Source organism: Acaromyces ingoldii (genome assembly GCF_003144295.1).
Source record: "Acaromyces ingoldii strain MCA 4198 unplaced genomic scaffold FA10scaffold_9, whole genome shotgun sequence".
Lineage (NCBI taxonomy): Eukaryota > Fungi > Basidiomycota > Exobasidiomycetes > Exobasidiales > Cryptobasidiaceae > Acaromyces > Acaromyces ingoldii.
Genome location: NW_020290255.1, coordinates 172459 through 186854, shown reverse-complemented (window position 1 = coordinate 186854; position 14396 = coordinate 172459). Strand labels below are relative to the sequence as shown.

General features: G+C 57.8%; 6 protein-coding genes across 6 annotated transcripts; 4 read left to right on the top strand and 2 right to left on the bottom strand.

Annotated features, from left to right (window-relative positions):
* Positions 1–53: 53 nt before the first annotated feature.
* On the top strand, positions 54–1153 carry FA10DRAFT_269910 (hypothetical protein). Its single transcript, XM_025522926.1, has one exon. It carries the CDS (start codon positions 64–66, stop codon positions 793–795), a length of 732 nt encoding a protein of 243 aa, XP_025374006.1. The 5' UTR covers positions 54–63; the 3' UTR covers positions 796–1153.
* A 322-nt stretch (positions 1154–1475) lies between these two features.
* Positions 1476–4017, top strand: FA10DRAFT_269908 (hypothetical protein). The gene is made up of 5 exons (XM_025522925.1): positions 1476–1802; positions 1863–2168; positions 2226–2410; positions 2474–3382; positions 3435–4017. The coding sequence occupies exons 1-5, from the start codon at positions 1620–1622 to the stop codon at positions 3886–3888; spliced, it is 2037 nt and encodes a 678-aa protein (XP_025374005.1). The 5' UTR covers positions 1476–1619; the 3' UTR covers positions 3889–4017.
* A 304-nt stretch (positions 4018–4321) lies between these two features.
* FA10DRAFT_304697 (putative 1,4-benzoquinone reductase) lies at positions 4322–5357 on the top strand (the record flags this gene model as incomplete). The annotated part of the gene is made up of 8 exons (XM_025525380.1): positions 4322–4353; positions 4414–4498; positions 4558–4668; positions 4723–4895; positions 4964–4988; positions 5047–5060; positions 5116–5245; positions 5307–5357. 8 exons carry the CDS (start codon positions 4322–4324, stop codon positions 5355–5357), a joined length of 621 nt encoding a protein of 206 aa, XP_025374004.1.
* Positions 5358–5836: 479 nt separating this feature from the next.
* On the top strand, positions 5837–9627 carry FA10DRAFT_297854 (hypothetical protein; the record flags this gene model as incomplete). Its single annotated transcript, XM_025524550.1, has 7 exons — positions 5837–6135; positions 6189–6327; positions 6405–6453; positions 6511–6575; positions 6626–9169; positions 9228–9377; positions 9436–9627. 7 exons carry the CDS (start codon positions 5837–5839, stop codon positions 9625–9627), a joined length of 3438 nt encoding a protein of 1145 aa, XP_025374003.1.
* A 100-nt stretch (positions 9628–9727) lies between these two features.
* FA10DRAFT_304696 (hypothetical protein) lies at positions 9728–12380 on the bottom strand (the record flags this gene model as incomplete). Its single annotated transcript, XM_025525379.1, has 2 exons — positions 9728–9982; positions 10044–12380. The coding sequence occupies 2 exons, from the start codon at positions 12378–12380 to the stop codon at positions 9938–9940; spliced, it is 2382 nt and encodes a 793-aa protein (XP_025374002.1). The 3' UTR covers positions 9728–9937.
* A 681-nt stretch (positions 12381–13061) lies between these two features.
* Positions 13062–14143, bottom strand: FA10DRAFT_235107 (Pirin-domain-containing protein; the record flags this gene model as incomplete). The annotated part of the gene is made up of 4 exons (XM_025519018.1): positions 13062–13095; positions 13146–13604; positions 13667–13930; positions 13989–14143. 4 exons carry the CDS (start codon positions 14141–14143, stop codon positions 13062–13064), a joined length of 912 nt encoding a protein of 303 aa, XP_025374001.1.
* Positions 14144–14396: the final 253 nt, after the last annotated feature.

Genomic DNA, 14396 nt, shown 5'->3' with positions numbered 1-14396 from the left:
AAGGAGACCAACGAACAAGAAATTTTGACGGATCAAAGGACGAAGGTGTTTGCAGGCTTCACGATGGTCGACATCTCTATGGAAAGCGACCTCACCTTTCTATGCTTGCCTACCAAGGTCACTGACGTGGGCTACACAATGGGTCTTACCAAAGGTCCTGCCACCCAGGTCTATAGCATGAAGGCCAACTTTATCGGCTTTCGCCCGGGCGACAGGCGTGTGCAGACCGGAAGGTACTCCTTTGCTGAAGGCAGAAAGAAAACAGACCCAAATGGCAAGAGGGCGTTTATGCCGAGCGAGAGCCATACGCTCGAGGTGGAGTTTAAAGTCGCTTATAAAACGACACCAAAGGTTGTCTGCGCCATTGATCACGTCCAGAGATTCCTGAAGCTTTCGGTGCGAGCACGGGCGTGGGCCGAAAATATCACCCCGACCGGCTTTCGTCTCCGCCTGGCCACGTTTGACAACAGCGCAATGATCCAACTGGGCGTCTCGTGGCTGGCACACGACAGTACAGACGACACTATACGCTCGGGAAACTTCAACTGCTCCGATGACTTGCGCGACCTTCGCACCGAGATTTCTGGCACAGCAACGTTTGATCGGCCATTCCCACAAAGACCGAGAGAACTATTCGCGGCCTTTTCCCGATTTGACGTCCCTCCCACAAAGCAGCTGCGCATCAGCTGTGAGACACCGCTGTGGACGGAGCGCGACGTCCAATACAAGCTACGGACATGGAAAGATGAGTCGGCATTTTGTGGCCTTGAGGGCATTTATGTTGCCCTTCTATAGTCTGCATGTCCTTTCGTAAACAATGCACCCTTTCGTAAACAATGCACAGTCGATGTCTTTGCCCGGGACTACTTTCTTCGTCTTCCCGGCCTTTGCAAGGAAGCGAAGAAGTGCGCGCGCATCCTGCGGCTGGTGCGAAAGAGTGCTCTGATAAGTGCGACCATAGCCGACAAGTGAGGAGCTCGTTGAGTGCAGCTCAGGTCTGCCTTGCTTGCCTTGCTAGAAAGCAACCCGCCATGACCAAGATGGAGTGGTGAAAGCAGCACCGCGCAGTTGAGGCCTCGTCGATGCTCAGCAGCGAATCACAGTGGCTGAATAGTGTTTCGACGCACGGGCCAATCGAAAGGCAAACACAATGATGCCGTGGATGCGACAGCTTTGCAGAAAGAAAGAAAAAAAAAAGCCACAAATTCGTGCCGCCTCCCCGCGTCTGGTGGATGAGACTGCTCGCGTGACGGACGCGCGCGCACATTTGGGGGGGAGAAAATAGGATCGGGCCTAGATTGATGAAAGTGGGGTTAGCTAACGTCGGGAACAATTTTAAGGTTTGCAGTGACACCTCGCACAAGCCGCATTCGACAAGGTTCGCACCCAGAGCACCTTCCCGTGGCTGAACATTGCTTCTACTCGGCCCGAGCAGTCGAGACCGGCGCAGATAAGGACCGACCATTGAGCCGTATGGGGCAGTTGGCCTTGACATCCTTGCCTCGGCAGCAAAGCAGAGGCCTGTAGCAGAAGCCTGTAGCGAGTGGGGCAGTTCAAGAGGAAAAGATACATAAGAGGGTCCTGGTGGCACTCCCAAAAATCTAATCGAGTCCCCTAAAATGTCTCCGGAAGCAACCAACGTAAGCAACAGCACTAGCAACGGCGCAAGCAACGGCACCAGCAACATCGCCAGCAACGGCGCCGCTGCGGCCTTGGGCTCAGCAAACAAGAAGCCGAAGCGGGAAAAGCGGAGGGCTCTGTTTGTGCTCTTTGAAGGCACGGGCAACGACTTCCAGGCCGGCGTGAGCATCTGCCACAATGCTATGCTCTCGAATCATGCTGACAACCCATTCCTCCTACAGCAACAGACAAACGTATGCCGCATGCTCCAGCTCCTCCGCAAGGACGACGAGAAGCAGCAGCTCGTCTACTACGGCGAGGGCGTGGGCATGCACGACTTTAGCTCCCACACGCTCTCCTCGGCCGGCGAGATGGGCTCGGCGCTCAAGTCGGCCTTCACAAAGGGATTCGCCTCTTCGTTTCCCGAGCATGTCCTCGACGCCTACCGCTGGCTGATGAACGTCCACCGCAAGAGCGACGAGATCTACGTCATGGGCTTCTCGCGTGGTGCCTATGCCGCCGGCTGCTTCTGCGGCCTGCTGGAGACGGTGAGTCTCTGTAGCACATCTGCGTGATCGATGACATGGCTGACGTGTCCAGCACAGATCGGCCTGCTCCCTCGCGAGAGCTCCCAGATTCTGTCCACCGGCTGGGAGGTGTACAAGAAACACTCGGATGTCATCCACGACGAGCACCTCACCGACGACAAGTTCAACGACTCTTTTATGAACACATCTGCGTTCCGCAGCAGTTTCAGCAAGAGTGTCAAGGTGCACTTTCTCGGCTTGTGGTGGGTTTCGTAGCAGTGGACACTCTGCTCTTGAAGGAGATCCTGACCAAGACGGCAACACAGGGACACGGTCGCCTCGATTGGCAACAAGTACGGCGCCCCGTTTGCCTTTCCGCAGCACGAGGGGTCCGTCAGACACGTCTACCACGCCATGGCCCTCGACGAGCAGCGCAACTCGTTCATGATCCAGCGCTGGAACGCCCGGCAAAAGAAAGTGCGCCACCCGATCCTGCGCACCGAGCAGGTCAAACCGGAGGACTACGTGCGCGAAAAAGCGGATGTCAAGAACCTCAAGACATTTGTCAACGAAGTCTGGTTCCCTGGCGTGCACAGCGATGTGGGCGGGGGCAACAACAACGACAAGCTGCCCCACCTGACGCCAGATGACATCAAGTCCAGCATCGATGCCGGCTCGCACTATCGCGATGGAGAAATGAGGCGGCCGCTGCCCTCGCTCGGCCTCATCTCGCTGCGCTGGATGCTCCGCGCCATTCTCTGGTCAAAGAGCGCCGATGTCGAAATCCTCATTGACCCACGAGCGGCGGCCCGATTCGATCTGGCGCTCTCCTACGACTTCCGACAGGCAGACGCTTCGGTAAACCAGCTGGAAGCCTGGCCGGCCGAGCACCTCTTGCGCTTCTTCGAGCTGCACACCCGCGACGGCAAGGTAGAGGGTGACGTGAAAAAGGCCGAGCTCGTCCGTGCTCTCAAGGAAAGCCAAAAGATTCCTTCAGAAGAAGAAGAAAACAAGGGCCAAATGGTCGACAACGAACACATGGGCATCGACATTGACCGGAAGCTTGCGCTGAATGCACTTGCTCAGCAGGGGTCGACCTCCTTTGCGCCCAAGACCGAGGTCGAGCTGTCGATTCTCCGGATTGTCGATGCCTTCAACGTTCGTTCCTCCAACGAAGACGCCAAGAAAAAGGCCATTGCGTACCTGATGGCTGGCTTCTGGAGCGCGCGAGAGAGGTGAGTGGGAGATATACTCATGGTTTGGGCTTGCACTGACTGCGCCACTCAGCCCCCTCAACATTTTCGAGTCAGAGACCAAGGGCAACCTGCGCGACATTCTCGCGGGCGACAAGTTCCACGTGACCGTCAAGACGCGGATGCTGGCGCTGCGCCTGGATGATGCGAGGCTGTTGGCCGCCAGCGGCATTCCAGCTCCTCATGCGGGCGCTTTCGTCAAGTCTCCCCATCCATCCTCTCTATCGGAACAGGCAGGCATCGTCTGGGGCAGCGAAACAGCCGAGAACATCTTTGAGCGCCTCAAGAAGGGCGGCTCGATCTTGTCGTACTTTGGCACCAAGACATCAAACGAGTACCTGCCCTACTCCACTCCGCCGGTCAAGGACGGCAAGGCGATCACCGCCGAGAGCTGCAAGAACACCGACGACCACAACACCCGCTTAAAGTATGGCAAACAGTTTTGGCAAAGCCTGCTGGACAACCCCAAGTACACTTGGGTCGAGTAGCTGACTTGTTGCCGGTCGAGAAGGGGCCGTCATTGGCCGAACTTGTGTGTTTTCTTTTGTATATGGCTGCTCGGATATCGCTCCAGTTTTGTAATGTATGTCCTCGTGCCGGAATGCGCATTCATCGAGATCCGCAGACCGCGGAGGAGTGGTGACTGTGGAGACGCGTCAATTTAGCGAGCGATGCATTTGGCGCCTCGGATGCAGGACACTAGCGCGCCAGATTGACGCCCAAGGCTCGCCCGCGGCCATAACCTTACCTACAGTCCGAGGACGAGGACATAAGGGACAATGCTTTCCATGCGCTTGATCACGGATCCGTGGTCTTTGTCGTCACATGTAACGGTACGACTCACTGATATAAGCGTCAAGACTCTCACAACCTGCCCACCCTCCTGAGCAAGCAACCTTTCTGCAACGCTGTCTCTCCACCATGTCCAAGGCAAAGATCGCCGTCATCTCCTAGTACGTGTGCAGAGGCAATCAGTCCTCCGTTTGCTGAACCCTCTTTACGGCCCGTTTCAGCTCCCTGTGGGGACACGTGGCAGAGCTGGCCAAGGAGGCAGCCGAGGGAGCCCGCGCCACAGGCGCCGACGTCACCGAATACCAGGTGTGCTTCTGCCGCGCCGTTCTGGATCTTAGGTTTCAGCTGACTCGAGGCGTTGATAGATTGCGGAAACGTTTTCGCCCGAGGTGCTGGTCAAAATGAAGGCCGACAAAAGCCTCACGAAAGACCTGCCTGTGCTCAATGCCCAGGACCTCAAGAACTTTGATGGTCTGGTGAGTCCCCTCTTACGCTACTTGCTGCTCGTGATTGACACCTTGCACGCGCAGGTGTTTGCCTTCCCCACCCGTTTTGGACGCGCACCGGCTCAGGTCAGCGCTCTCTTTGACCGCACCGGTGGCCTGTGGGCCTCTGGGTCGCTGCTCGGGAAGCACGTCACGATGATCACTTCTGCGGGCACGCAGCACGGGGGTGTCGAGACGACTGCTCTGACTACGTTTCCGTTCGTAGCGCTTCCTTTGTCTCTTCACGACAGTTGCTGATGATGCCTCGCTCCTGAAATTCCTCCAGATTTTTTGTCCATCACGGCATGATTGTGAGTGGACTAGATTCTTCATCATGGACATCGCTAACAAAAATCTTGCGCGAAACAGTACGTCCCGATCGGGTGCGTTCAGAGAACAAGGGCGACGGAAGCCTTCACTGATGTGTTTCGCTGCCAGCTTTCAATTCCCAGAGCTCTCCGAGATCAGCGAGATCACTGGCATAAGTCCCTACAACGCTGCGACAGTTGCCGGGGGCAACAACTCGCGCCGGCCCACGGAGAAGGAGCTCCGCGTCTCCAAGGCCCAGGTGAGCTTCTGTCCTCGTTTCTGGCGTCCTGCCCTACCTTATCCTAGCTGCTGTGTCACAGGGCACGTACTTTGCTGAGATCGTCGGCCAATTTGTCCGCGGCAAGATCTGATGAATGGCAGCAGTCTATGTGCTCCATTCGATTCTTAGTCACATGTCCGCAATTGTGTGTGTACTTGATCACAATTGCAATGCTACTCAGTAATTGATTCAGCTGGTCGTCCTTCCTAAGGCTCGCGGTTCTCATAGACTGGCAAGTCAAGCCAGGGGAAAGCATGCTTCCCTCCCTCTTTCATGCAGGATTGTCTGCTGTATGCCGGGGAAGTATCCCTTATCGACCTTCCTTCTTCCTCATGTAACAATCCTCTCCTCTTTGGGACCCCTAAGCAAAAAGAAAAGACCATATTCATCCTACCTTAAAGCCGAGGAGTAGAAGACGCGGCCCTTATGCACCTTGCCCGCGGTGCATCAAATGAGGGTCTCAATCGCCATCTGCAGTCTCACAGAAAGCGTTAAAAGGATTGGAGGGCAAGGACTATCGTGCCTCTCCACTTCCCCACGTTCCGTCGAAGGAAGAACACCTGCGACGAGATGCCGTTAGAAGAGATGGACGCAGGCTACGCCTGGCACGACGACTTCGCGGAGCAGGATCGCTCAGACTCCGCGGACAGTGGCAAGGAAAAGAAGAAGAGGCTGGAGAAGAGCGTGGTGGAGGAAGACCACGATCCGCTCTGCGGCTGCAAGCTTCTCGGAAGCACGCGACACGCCATCGCTTTGACTCGGAGGCTGCTGGGTGAGCAAAGCAATCACCAGCTGAAAATTCCCGCTGACATCTTCGAAACCAAAGCAACACTTGGATCCGATTGTATCACGCTAGGCGTGGAAGACAAGTGAGTGCAGTTGAATGAAGTGCTCCCGTCCTCGCTGACGATCTTTCTCCCAGACGAAGACGCCGTGCGCATCACCTGCGCAATTTCCATGCCCTCAACGAGCCCGAAGCACTCCGTGAAGTCCTGCTGCATGGCCTCGCCTTTTGCCCCTCCGGCTCGCTTCTGGCGTGTGCTCTCTATTCCGATGCAAATGTACGTCTCGATCTCGCTGGAGGTCAAGCAAGCCTACTCACACCCCTTTTAAGAGCTGCAAATTGACGTTTGTCGAGCAAAGCATGACGCCCGTCCAGTACGCAGAGATTACGTGCACTCGTTCCAGTGCGTCAGAGCCCTTCCTTTCCTTGTTCGTGCGCAGCACTGATATAGCCGCCGCAGCCTGCTCTTCGCTCGTCTTGATGCAGGCCGACGTCCAATACATTGGCTTCTACGCCTCTCAAAAGGTGAGAAGAGACTCGCACTACGAGCTGAGACTCGCCTGACGTTTTCCCAGGCCTCGGCGTTTGCATCCATGCCGATCCACCTTCCCCGTCTGCACAAAGACTACCACTACGGGTCGGAAGCCCACGTCGCGCTGAATGCGCAGGACAGCGTCGTCGTCGGCCAGCTCTTTCTCGCGGTGCCGCGCCTGGACCAGACGACGCTGCTGCAGGCGGCCAAGAGCACAGCTCACCTAATCCAGGTCGCGCTTCTGACTCACCACTGGAAGGGCGTCTACCAGCGGCGCGGCTTGCATGCGACTCGATGTCTTGAATTGGCTACTATTGCTCGACAGCGCGAAGAAGACAAGTCTCCGCGCCACAGGAGCAAGCGAGAGTCTGCGGAGGCGTCTTTTGTCACCACTGACAGCAGCCCCACTGGACGCATCGGAGAGCCGCAAGACGAGGACGTGGCGATCCTGCAGAAGACGTGCGACACCCTCTTGGACGCACTGGGCGCCGTGTCGGTGTGCTTTTGGGACACGAAGCTTGTCAGGGCGAGGAAGCACCGCGGTCGCGTGCCTACCTTGCAGCCCTTCACCACGCTGCAGCAAGAAGAGGGATGGTCGGCGCTGCGCCCTTCCCCACCCACACCGCCGCTAGAGACCTTCCAAGGGCTCCCACACGCTGCGGCCGCAGCAAAGAGTGTGCAGCTGCAGAAGCGGTCACACAGCCCCACCAAGGGCCTGCCCCTGATAGCCGAGCAGGAGGACGGCAAGCCCGCGTCGGCAGTGCGCGTTCGCTGTTTCGCCGGCCACGAAGACGAGGTGCCGACGGTCGCGAACCGCTGGCAGAAGGCGGCCGTGTCCGACTGGCTTGCCGACATTTCCGCCAACGCCATGGGCCAGGTCGTGTGCTCGGATCGCGTCGTGCTTGGCGAGTTCAGCCGCAACAAGCACCTCATCATCTCGTCGCAGCTGCGGCCGAGCTTGCCATGCCAGCTCCCAGACGACGTCGACGCGTATGTCTGTGTGCCGATGAGCACGACGCTATCTAAAGAGCACAGAAGCGCCACCATGGCGGATCTCGTTCTCATCGTCCTGCTGCCCGGGACCCACCGGCGACTGACGTACGCGCAGGCTTGTCTCGTCCACAGCTGTGCGACAGACAGCCTCTTGTCTCTGCGCGAGCGAAAGTGCAGCGAAGTCAAGAAGCTCGAGCAGGCGCTGTTGCGAAGCGTGCAGCACAACTTTCGCACCCCCCTGCACGGCATCATGGGCGTCATTGACTACATTCGCAGCACGATCACTGCAGGCCAGGACGCGCAGACAAAGATGCTCGATGGTCTGCTCGCATCGGGACAGGCGTGCGCAACAACGCTAAAGTCGTATCTGGACGACATGCTCGACCTCGAGGCCAGCAGCGCCACCGTCAACCCTGCGCTGGCTCGACCGACTGCAGAGCTGGAGCGGCACAACATCTTCCAGCTCGTCGAGCACCTGGTCCTGGAAGAGTACGAGCGCTTCAAGATGCGGGCGCTCTATGATGCTTTTGACGTGCCCTTTGATGCACGGCAGCGTCAAGATGACGTCGAGGTCCTCGTCAGCATCAGCACAGCCTCCCCAATGGCAGGCTCAAGGGAGGCAGCGGAAGACGCAATGAAAACAGACTGGCTCATTCATCGCGACACGGTGCAGCGCGCATTGCGACGGCTTCTCTCCAACGCGTTCCGCTTCACAAAGAGCGGCTATGTCCATGTCGACATGAGAGACCTCGGCCCGATCCAAGCGAGCGAGAGCGAAACGACCGAGTCCGAGACAGCATCGAGCAGTCTCTCGAGCTCGGACAGCGACGAAAGCAGCGTCAAGCACGCCGTCAGGATCACCATCACCGACACGGGAAAGGGCATGTCGCGCGACTTTGTCAGCACCATGCTGGCCGCGCCCTTTGCCAAGGAGCAGCCCAGCATGGGTGGGCTCGGACTCGGCGTGTCTACGGCAGTGTCGGTGCTCCAGCGTGAGCTGGCGGGGACACTGCATGTTTCATCGGAGATCGATGTGGGAACGACGTGCGATGTGGTCATTCCGCTGCGCAAGCTGCCGCTTGACTGGTCGGAGTCTGACCCTTCGCTTCTGCCTCCAAGTAAGACAAAGCCATCGGGGCCAGTCGCCATCGCTTTCGTCCAGCTTGAACGAAGCAGGGGTCTCGCGCGGATCGCCAGTCAGCTGCGACAGTACCTCATCGAGGCGCTCCCACAAGCCACGTTCACCAGCGACGCTGCCCAGGCTGATCACATCATTCTGTCGGAAGCCGCCGTCGCCGAGCTGAGTAAGCCCAATGGCTTTGCACCGCACAGCAGCTTCATCGTCATCACCTCGCGCCACGCCACGCAGAAGCCACAGGGGCTGCAGCATCTCCAGGGTCACGCGGTGATGCCCTTTCTGCTTCCACACGGGCCGACGGCGCTTGCGATCCTCAAGGACTTCATCACGGGCGGACAGGCAGGCTTCAAGATGCACCGGCCGACGAGCATCAGTCGACTTGCTACTGAGCCTGCGAGTAACGAGCGCCCGACGCTGCTGACACCTCGTCCTCCTTTCCGAGTCTTGGCTGTCGAGGTGAGTTGGTCGATCTCTCCACGCCAGCTCCAGTCCCCTCAATACCTGCACACCCTAGGACAACCCCATCAATATGCGTCTGCTCACGCGGCTGCTCAAGTCGATGGGCATCGAGTTCGAAGAGGCACACGACGGTCACGAGGCTGTCCACAAGTTTATCGCCTTTACGCCCGACGTCGTTCTGCTCGACATTAGTCTGCCCGTGATGGTGCGTCGATTATGATGCTACTTCACAAGCCGCTGACCGCCTCTACTCTGTGTTAAAGGACGGCTTCGAGGCGTGCCAAGAGATGCGCGCCCACAACACCGCAGCCCGCATCGTCGCCATCACCGCCCTGGGCTCGAGCGAGGACCGGACAAGAGGCCTGGACATCTGCGGCATGACCGAGTGGCGCACCAAGCCGATCTCCATCTCTCAGCTTCGCCGCGACCTCGTCCGGTGGCGAGAAGAGACTTGAGTCATCTGCTCGGCACTGTATCATCTATTGGCAGGCATTCGCAATAAACAGTCTTCAGTCTCTACGAATCCGACTCGATCGATGCTTCTTCGCTTCATTTGGCCGCTTTTACTTTCTCGCCTTCTTTCTTGTCCTCGGATTCGTCCTCAAGCGATGTATATACTATCTTGCACATACTTGCAATCTCAGAAACACCAGTGTGGCGATGCAGATTGCAGCGACGTGCTGATACGGCGGTGAGCGTCGTGGGACCTCCCAAAAGCTGGACTAATTTTCATTTTCTAGCGGTGAGGCAGCGTGTGAGTCGCTTCTACCTTGAGCCGCCTAACCTCCTCGTCAACCGCTGGAGCGTCTTCTGATAGTGTATAGAAGATCAACAAAGTGAGTGGCACATCAAGGCGGAGACGCACACTCACCATCTCAGTCAATGTGGCGTAACTCCTGCGCTCGCATTCCGGATCCAATATCAAAGGCAAAGAATTGTCGCCCTCGGACTTCAAATCGAACCGTTGCGCCAGTTGGATTCGCCTCGTCTGGAGAGAGACTAGGGCCCACTTGACCCCAGCCCACCATTTCTGCTGCCAGGAGAGGAGATCCTCAAAGAGCTTGGCGCTGCGCAGATGCTCGACTGCCAGCGCTCGTTCTTCTTCTTCTTCGTCTTCTAGTGGCGTCTCTCTGCGCTGCTCTCTCGGTTCGCGATCGCTAGCCGTGTGTTCCCATGCCTTTTCTGCCGCGAGCTCTTCCACTTCTTCGGTCATGACGCGGTGTGCCAGGGCACAGACGTGGCACGCAAGCGGCAGGCCCAGCAGGAGCAAGGACTCATCGTACTGCCTCGCAAGGAGGACCAGGTCGAAGCACCGTTGTGCAGACGTCCTCGCCCGATGTGCAAACGTTCGCCGCCACACCTCCGCGTCTGGCGCAGAGGATAGGCGCAACTCATCGAACGGTCTCGTGTGCAGCAGCATCACCAAGCCGTGGTACCAGAGATGAACGTTGAGGAGCATGGCCGGCTGGCCGTTGCGCTCAAGATTGGCCCGCGTGGCTTGCAGATGAAGAGGAAGCTGGGCAAACTCCGTGTCGAGCAGCGTCGACGTCTCGGTGATCTGCTGCAGAATCTCGCTCTTTGGGTGCGTGCGCGACCGGGAGGCAAAGCTGGCCAGCCTGTGCATGCGAATGCAGATTCGAATGTAGTAGGCAAACGCGCTCCCACTGCTCAGCTCGGGTCTGTCGATGGTGATGTCGTCGACGTACAGGAACGGTGTGCGACCAGTCATGATAGACACGGTGGCGTCGAGAGCGAACGTCGTCCAGAAGAGATTCTCGGGAGAGAGGTCTGGCGGCGTCGTCCTCTGCAATGCACTCGTGGACTCTGGTCCGAGACGCCTCGTGTGAAGGCCGAGCTCCACGGCCATGCGCATCGCCATGCCCGAGTACATCCAGAGTCCCGTCTCGGAATTGACCGCAAACTCGTGCCACCCCAGGATGAGCAGGCTGGCGACCGTCGTGGCCGAGGGGCTCTTGAACAGAGGCAGCACGTACGTCTTTGCATGCTCGGCAAAGTCGACCCCAAAGGTGTAGGCCTGCTCTTCGGGACGGCCCTTTGCGATGATGGGAAGCTGCGTGAATCGGGCGCTCAGCGCGCAGACTGAGTTCAATAGAAGCGGGATTCCCTTTGGATCGTCTCGCAGACCTTGTTCACTGAAGATGTTGACATTGAAAAAGGGAAAGCTGTCGCCCAGACGCTCGAAGAAGAGGGGAACGAGCGCGCGCGTGACCCACAGGCGGGGCATGTCGTTGGCGATTACGTCGGACGTGGTTCGCTCGCGCATATGACGTGTTGAGACAGAGCTCAGCTCCACCGTGCTGCTACCCGTATCTCTGTCCTCACCGTCGCTGTCGTGGTCGTCAACTCCTTCTGGCCCGGCTTCTCGGCGCCTCACGGTAGCGCTCTTGGAACGCTCCTTGAGATCCAAGGCCAATGCCACGTGGTGCGGCACCTCGAGCTCCACCCGAAACAGTCTGCTGTTCCGCAACACGGAGATCGCCCCAAAGTGCCTCCAGTACTCGACCTCGAGCTTGCCAGGGTGTCCCTCGGCTTTTTGTTGAATGCCCTCCATGGGTCGCGGCTCAGAGAGTAAAGCGGGCGCCGTCGTAGTCTGCGGCACAGCGGTGGTCCGTAGTGGAACTCCGATCTGCGGTGCAGAAACAGAAGTCCCGTGTGGCAACCAGCTGGACGCAAGTGCTTCACCAGCGGCCAATAGCGCCTGGTCTTGATCATGGTTCAGAAAGGTGGTGTGTTCCTGGCTGACAGTGGCGGTAAGAGCCGCAGAGAGTCCGTGCTCGTTAAAGGGAGCAGAAGACGTCATGGATGTGGACGAGGCAAGCGCAGCCTCGACCCACTCCCGAAGCGCCTCGTCAACGGAGAAGTCATGCTCTGGCACCGCTGTGTGCTCAATCGGGCCCAACGGTGCTGGCGCATGCTGCGCTTGATTTTGTTCCAACTGACGCTGAGACCGTCGCGGCGGCTGTTGCTGTTGCTGTTGCTGTTGCTGTTGCTGTTGCTGTTGCTGTTGCTGTTGTTGTTGCTGCTGCTGCTGCTGCTGCTGCTGCTGGTTGCCTTCCGAGTCTGGGCTTTCCTGCGGTGGCTGCGATGACGAGCTTGCTTGGTGACCCAACCGTCGGCGATCATCGCCCGTTCTGATGCAAGAAACCTCTGTGCGAGATGGTAAGGACTGCACCCGACAGTGACGCATGGTCAACAACTTACTCGCGTCACGGCACGCCCGACAAGGCTCGTCACCGCTGTCATCGCAGCGCAACCTCTTCTCACGGCCTACAGTACACATGGTTAGCTGTAATCATTCAGATTGATCGTCTTACATTCTCACAGCGATCGCACGCTCTTGACACTCTCTTGTCGCTTCGCGAAAGTTGCAGAGCTTTTCCTTTGCGTCGAGACATGATCAAGATGCTTGCTATGAGAGACGTTTACCCTCCTCATGTTCCCTGATTTATGTATCCCACGCACGGTGGCAACAGATCGGTATTGCCATCCATGACGAACAACCAGCACTGCCATCCATGACGACCAAACGGAACCATGACGACCGTCCGGCACTGCCAACGGTCTTCATAGACTGGCGTCCACCTTTAATAACCACGAAAAATTCATGAAAATCCACGCCCGATCCTGTCAGATCCAGGAGTTTAGCGTTAAGGCCGTACTGGGGTGCACGGCTTTATGCAGGAACACGCGATGACATCGAAGTCCACGCCTCGAGACAATTCGCTCACGTGACGCTAATCTCCGCAATACGTCACTTTCATGCCTATGACCGGCATGTCACGGCATTCTCGAAGAATTGATCTCGGGCCAAGCTACATCTACTTTGGGTTCTCGGCAGCCGTCAACCACTAAAATAAAGAGGCTGTAGTTAATTAGAGGCAGGCTTGAGGTCGAACAGGAGACTGCATGCTGGAGTGAGTAACTTGCCTGCAGTTCAAAGAGGTGGACTCACAGCTCGGCCGTCACGTCAGATACGTTTGTCAATGACAAAGTGCTGCCCACTACGTTGCCCCTGATGAAGCAGCCGTCTCCCTCGACCAGTGTCACATCGCCCACTTTTACTTTTGCTTCTTTTCTTCCTTCTGCCACAGATGCAGGGTCCTTTGCGCCCAACGTCATCGCAACATGCACATAGATCCACCGTGGCCCGGCCTGGTCCAGGACCTCTGCGCCACAGGTATGCTCGACGGTGTTGGCGGGCGTGATGAGCGCAGCACGCGTCACAAGACTCGAGTGCGCTCCAATGATGCTGTGGGGCGGGAGCAGGCCACTGCGATCGGCCTCCTCTTTCGACATGGTTCCGATCTCCTTGACGAGGGTGACAAACTTGTCGAGCTTGTCCTCGTCGCTGAGGCGAGGAAGCGTCACGTACTTGGGCGTGAGGTTCTTGACCAGCGGCGTGTACCAGATCCTGGTGCAGAAGAGGGTCAGCAAAGATGGACATGGACGCCTCGCCTCGTCACGGCATCCTACTGGAGAAAGTGGCATGTCTCTGTGGCATGGTCGTTGTACTCGCTGTGCCGGATGCCTGTGCCAGCGGAGGTGAACTGGACGTCGCCGCGGCCGATGTGCTCGACGTTCTGCATACTGTCTCTGTGCGTGAGGCGGCCTGAGAGGACGTAGGAGAAGATCTCTGCATCGCGGTGTGGGTGGGTGGGGAAGCCCTGTCCTGGTGCGACACGGTCCTCGTTGATGACCCGCAGTGGCCCAAAGGAGATGAAGCGTGGGTCATGATAGCTGTCTCCGCAGTAGTGTGAGAGTGAGGACACAGGCTACGACGGAAGCAGCTGCCTACCTCGAGAAGCTGAAGGTGTGAAAGGTCTTGAGCCAGCCGAGGTCAGAGTAGCCGCGCTCATTCCATCTTCTTGGGATGTACTTGATGGGGAGCGCATCGGACGGCTTGGGAGCCGTCACGTCGGCCACGATGCTCGTTTTGGGTGCGGACACCATGAGCCTACGAACGAGGCGCAGAGCTGGCTTCTGCTTCATCGGGCCGCTGGACTGGACTTGGGCTCTCTGAACATTTATGGCTGGCTTGCGCCCATATGTATACGCGCGCTCGCGCCCACGCCGAGGGGAAAAGGGAGAGCGACGAAAGAACCCGCGCGTTTAGACAAACGTCCGCGGGAAATTGGTTCGACTCTGGCGCGGGACATTCATTCGATGGCAATCTTTCTCTAAATTACTGCAATGCCACAGAAGA

Coding starts and splice junctions, on each gene's coding strand:
- FA10DRAFT_269908 (XM_025522925.1), top strand. CDS start 1,620: ATGTCTCCGGAAGCAACCAACGTAAGCAACAGCACTAGCAACGGCGCA. Junction 1,803..1,862: donor GCAACGACTTCCAGGCCGGC/GTGAGCATCTGC, acceptor TTCCTCCTACAG/CAACAGACAAACGTATGCCG. Junction 2,411..2,473: donor GTGCACTTTCTCGGCTTGTG/GTGGGTTTCGTA, acceptor ACGGCAACACAG/GGACACGGTCGCCTCGATTG.
- FA10DRAFT_269910 (XM_025522926.1), top strand. CDS start 64: ATGGTCGACATCTCTATGGAAAGCGACCTCACCTTTCTATGCTTGCCT.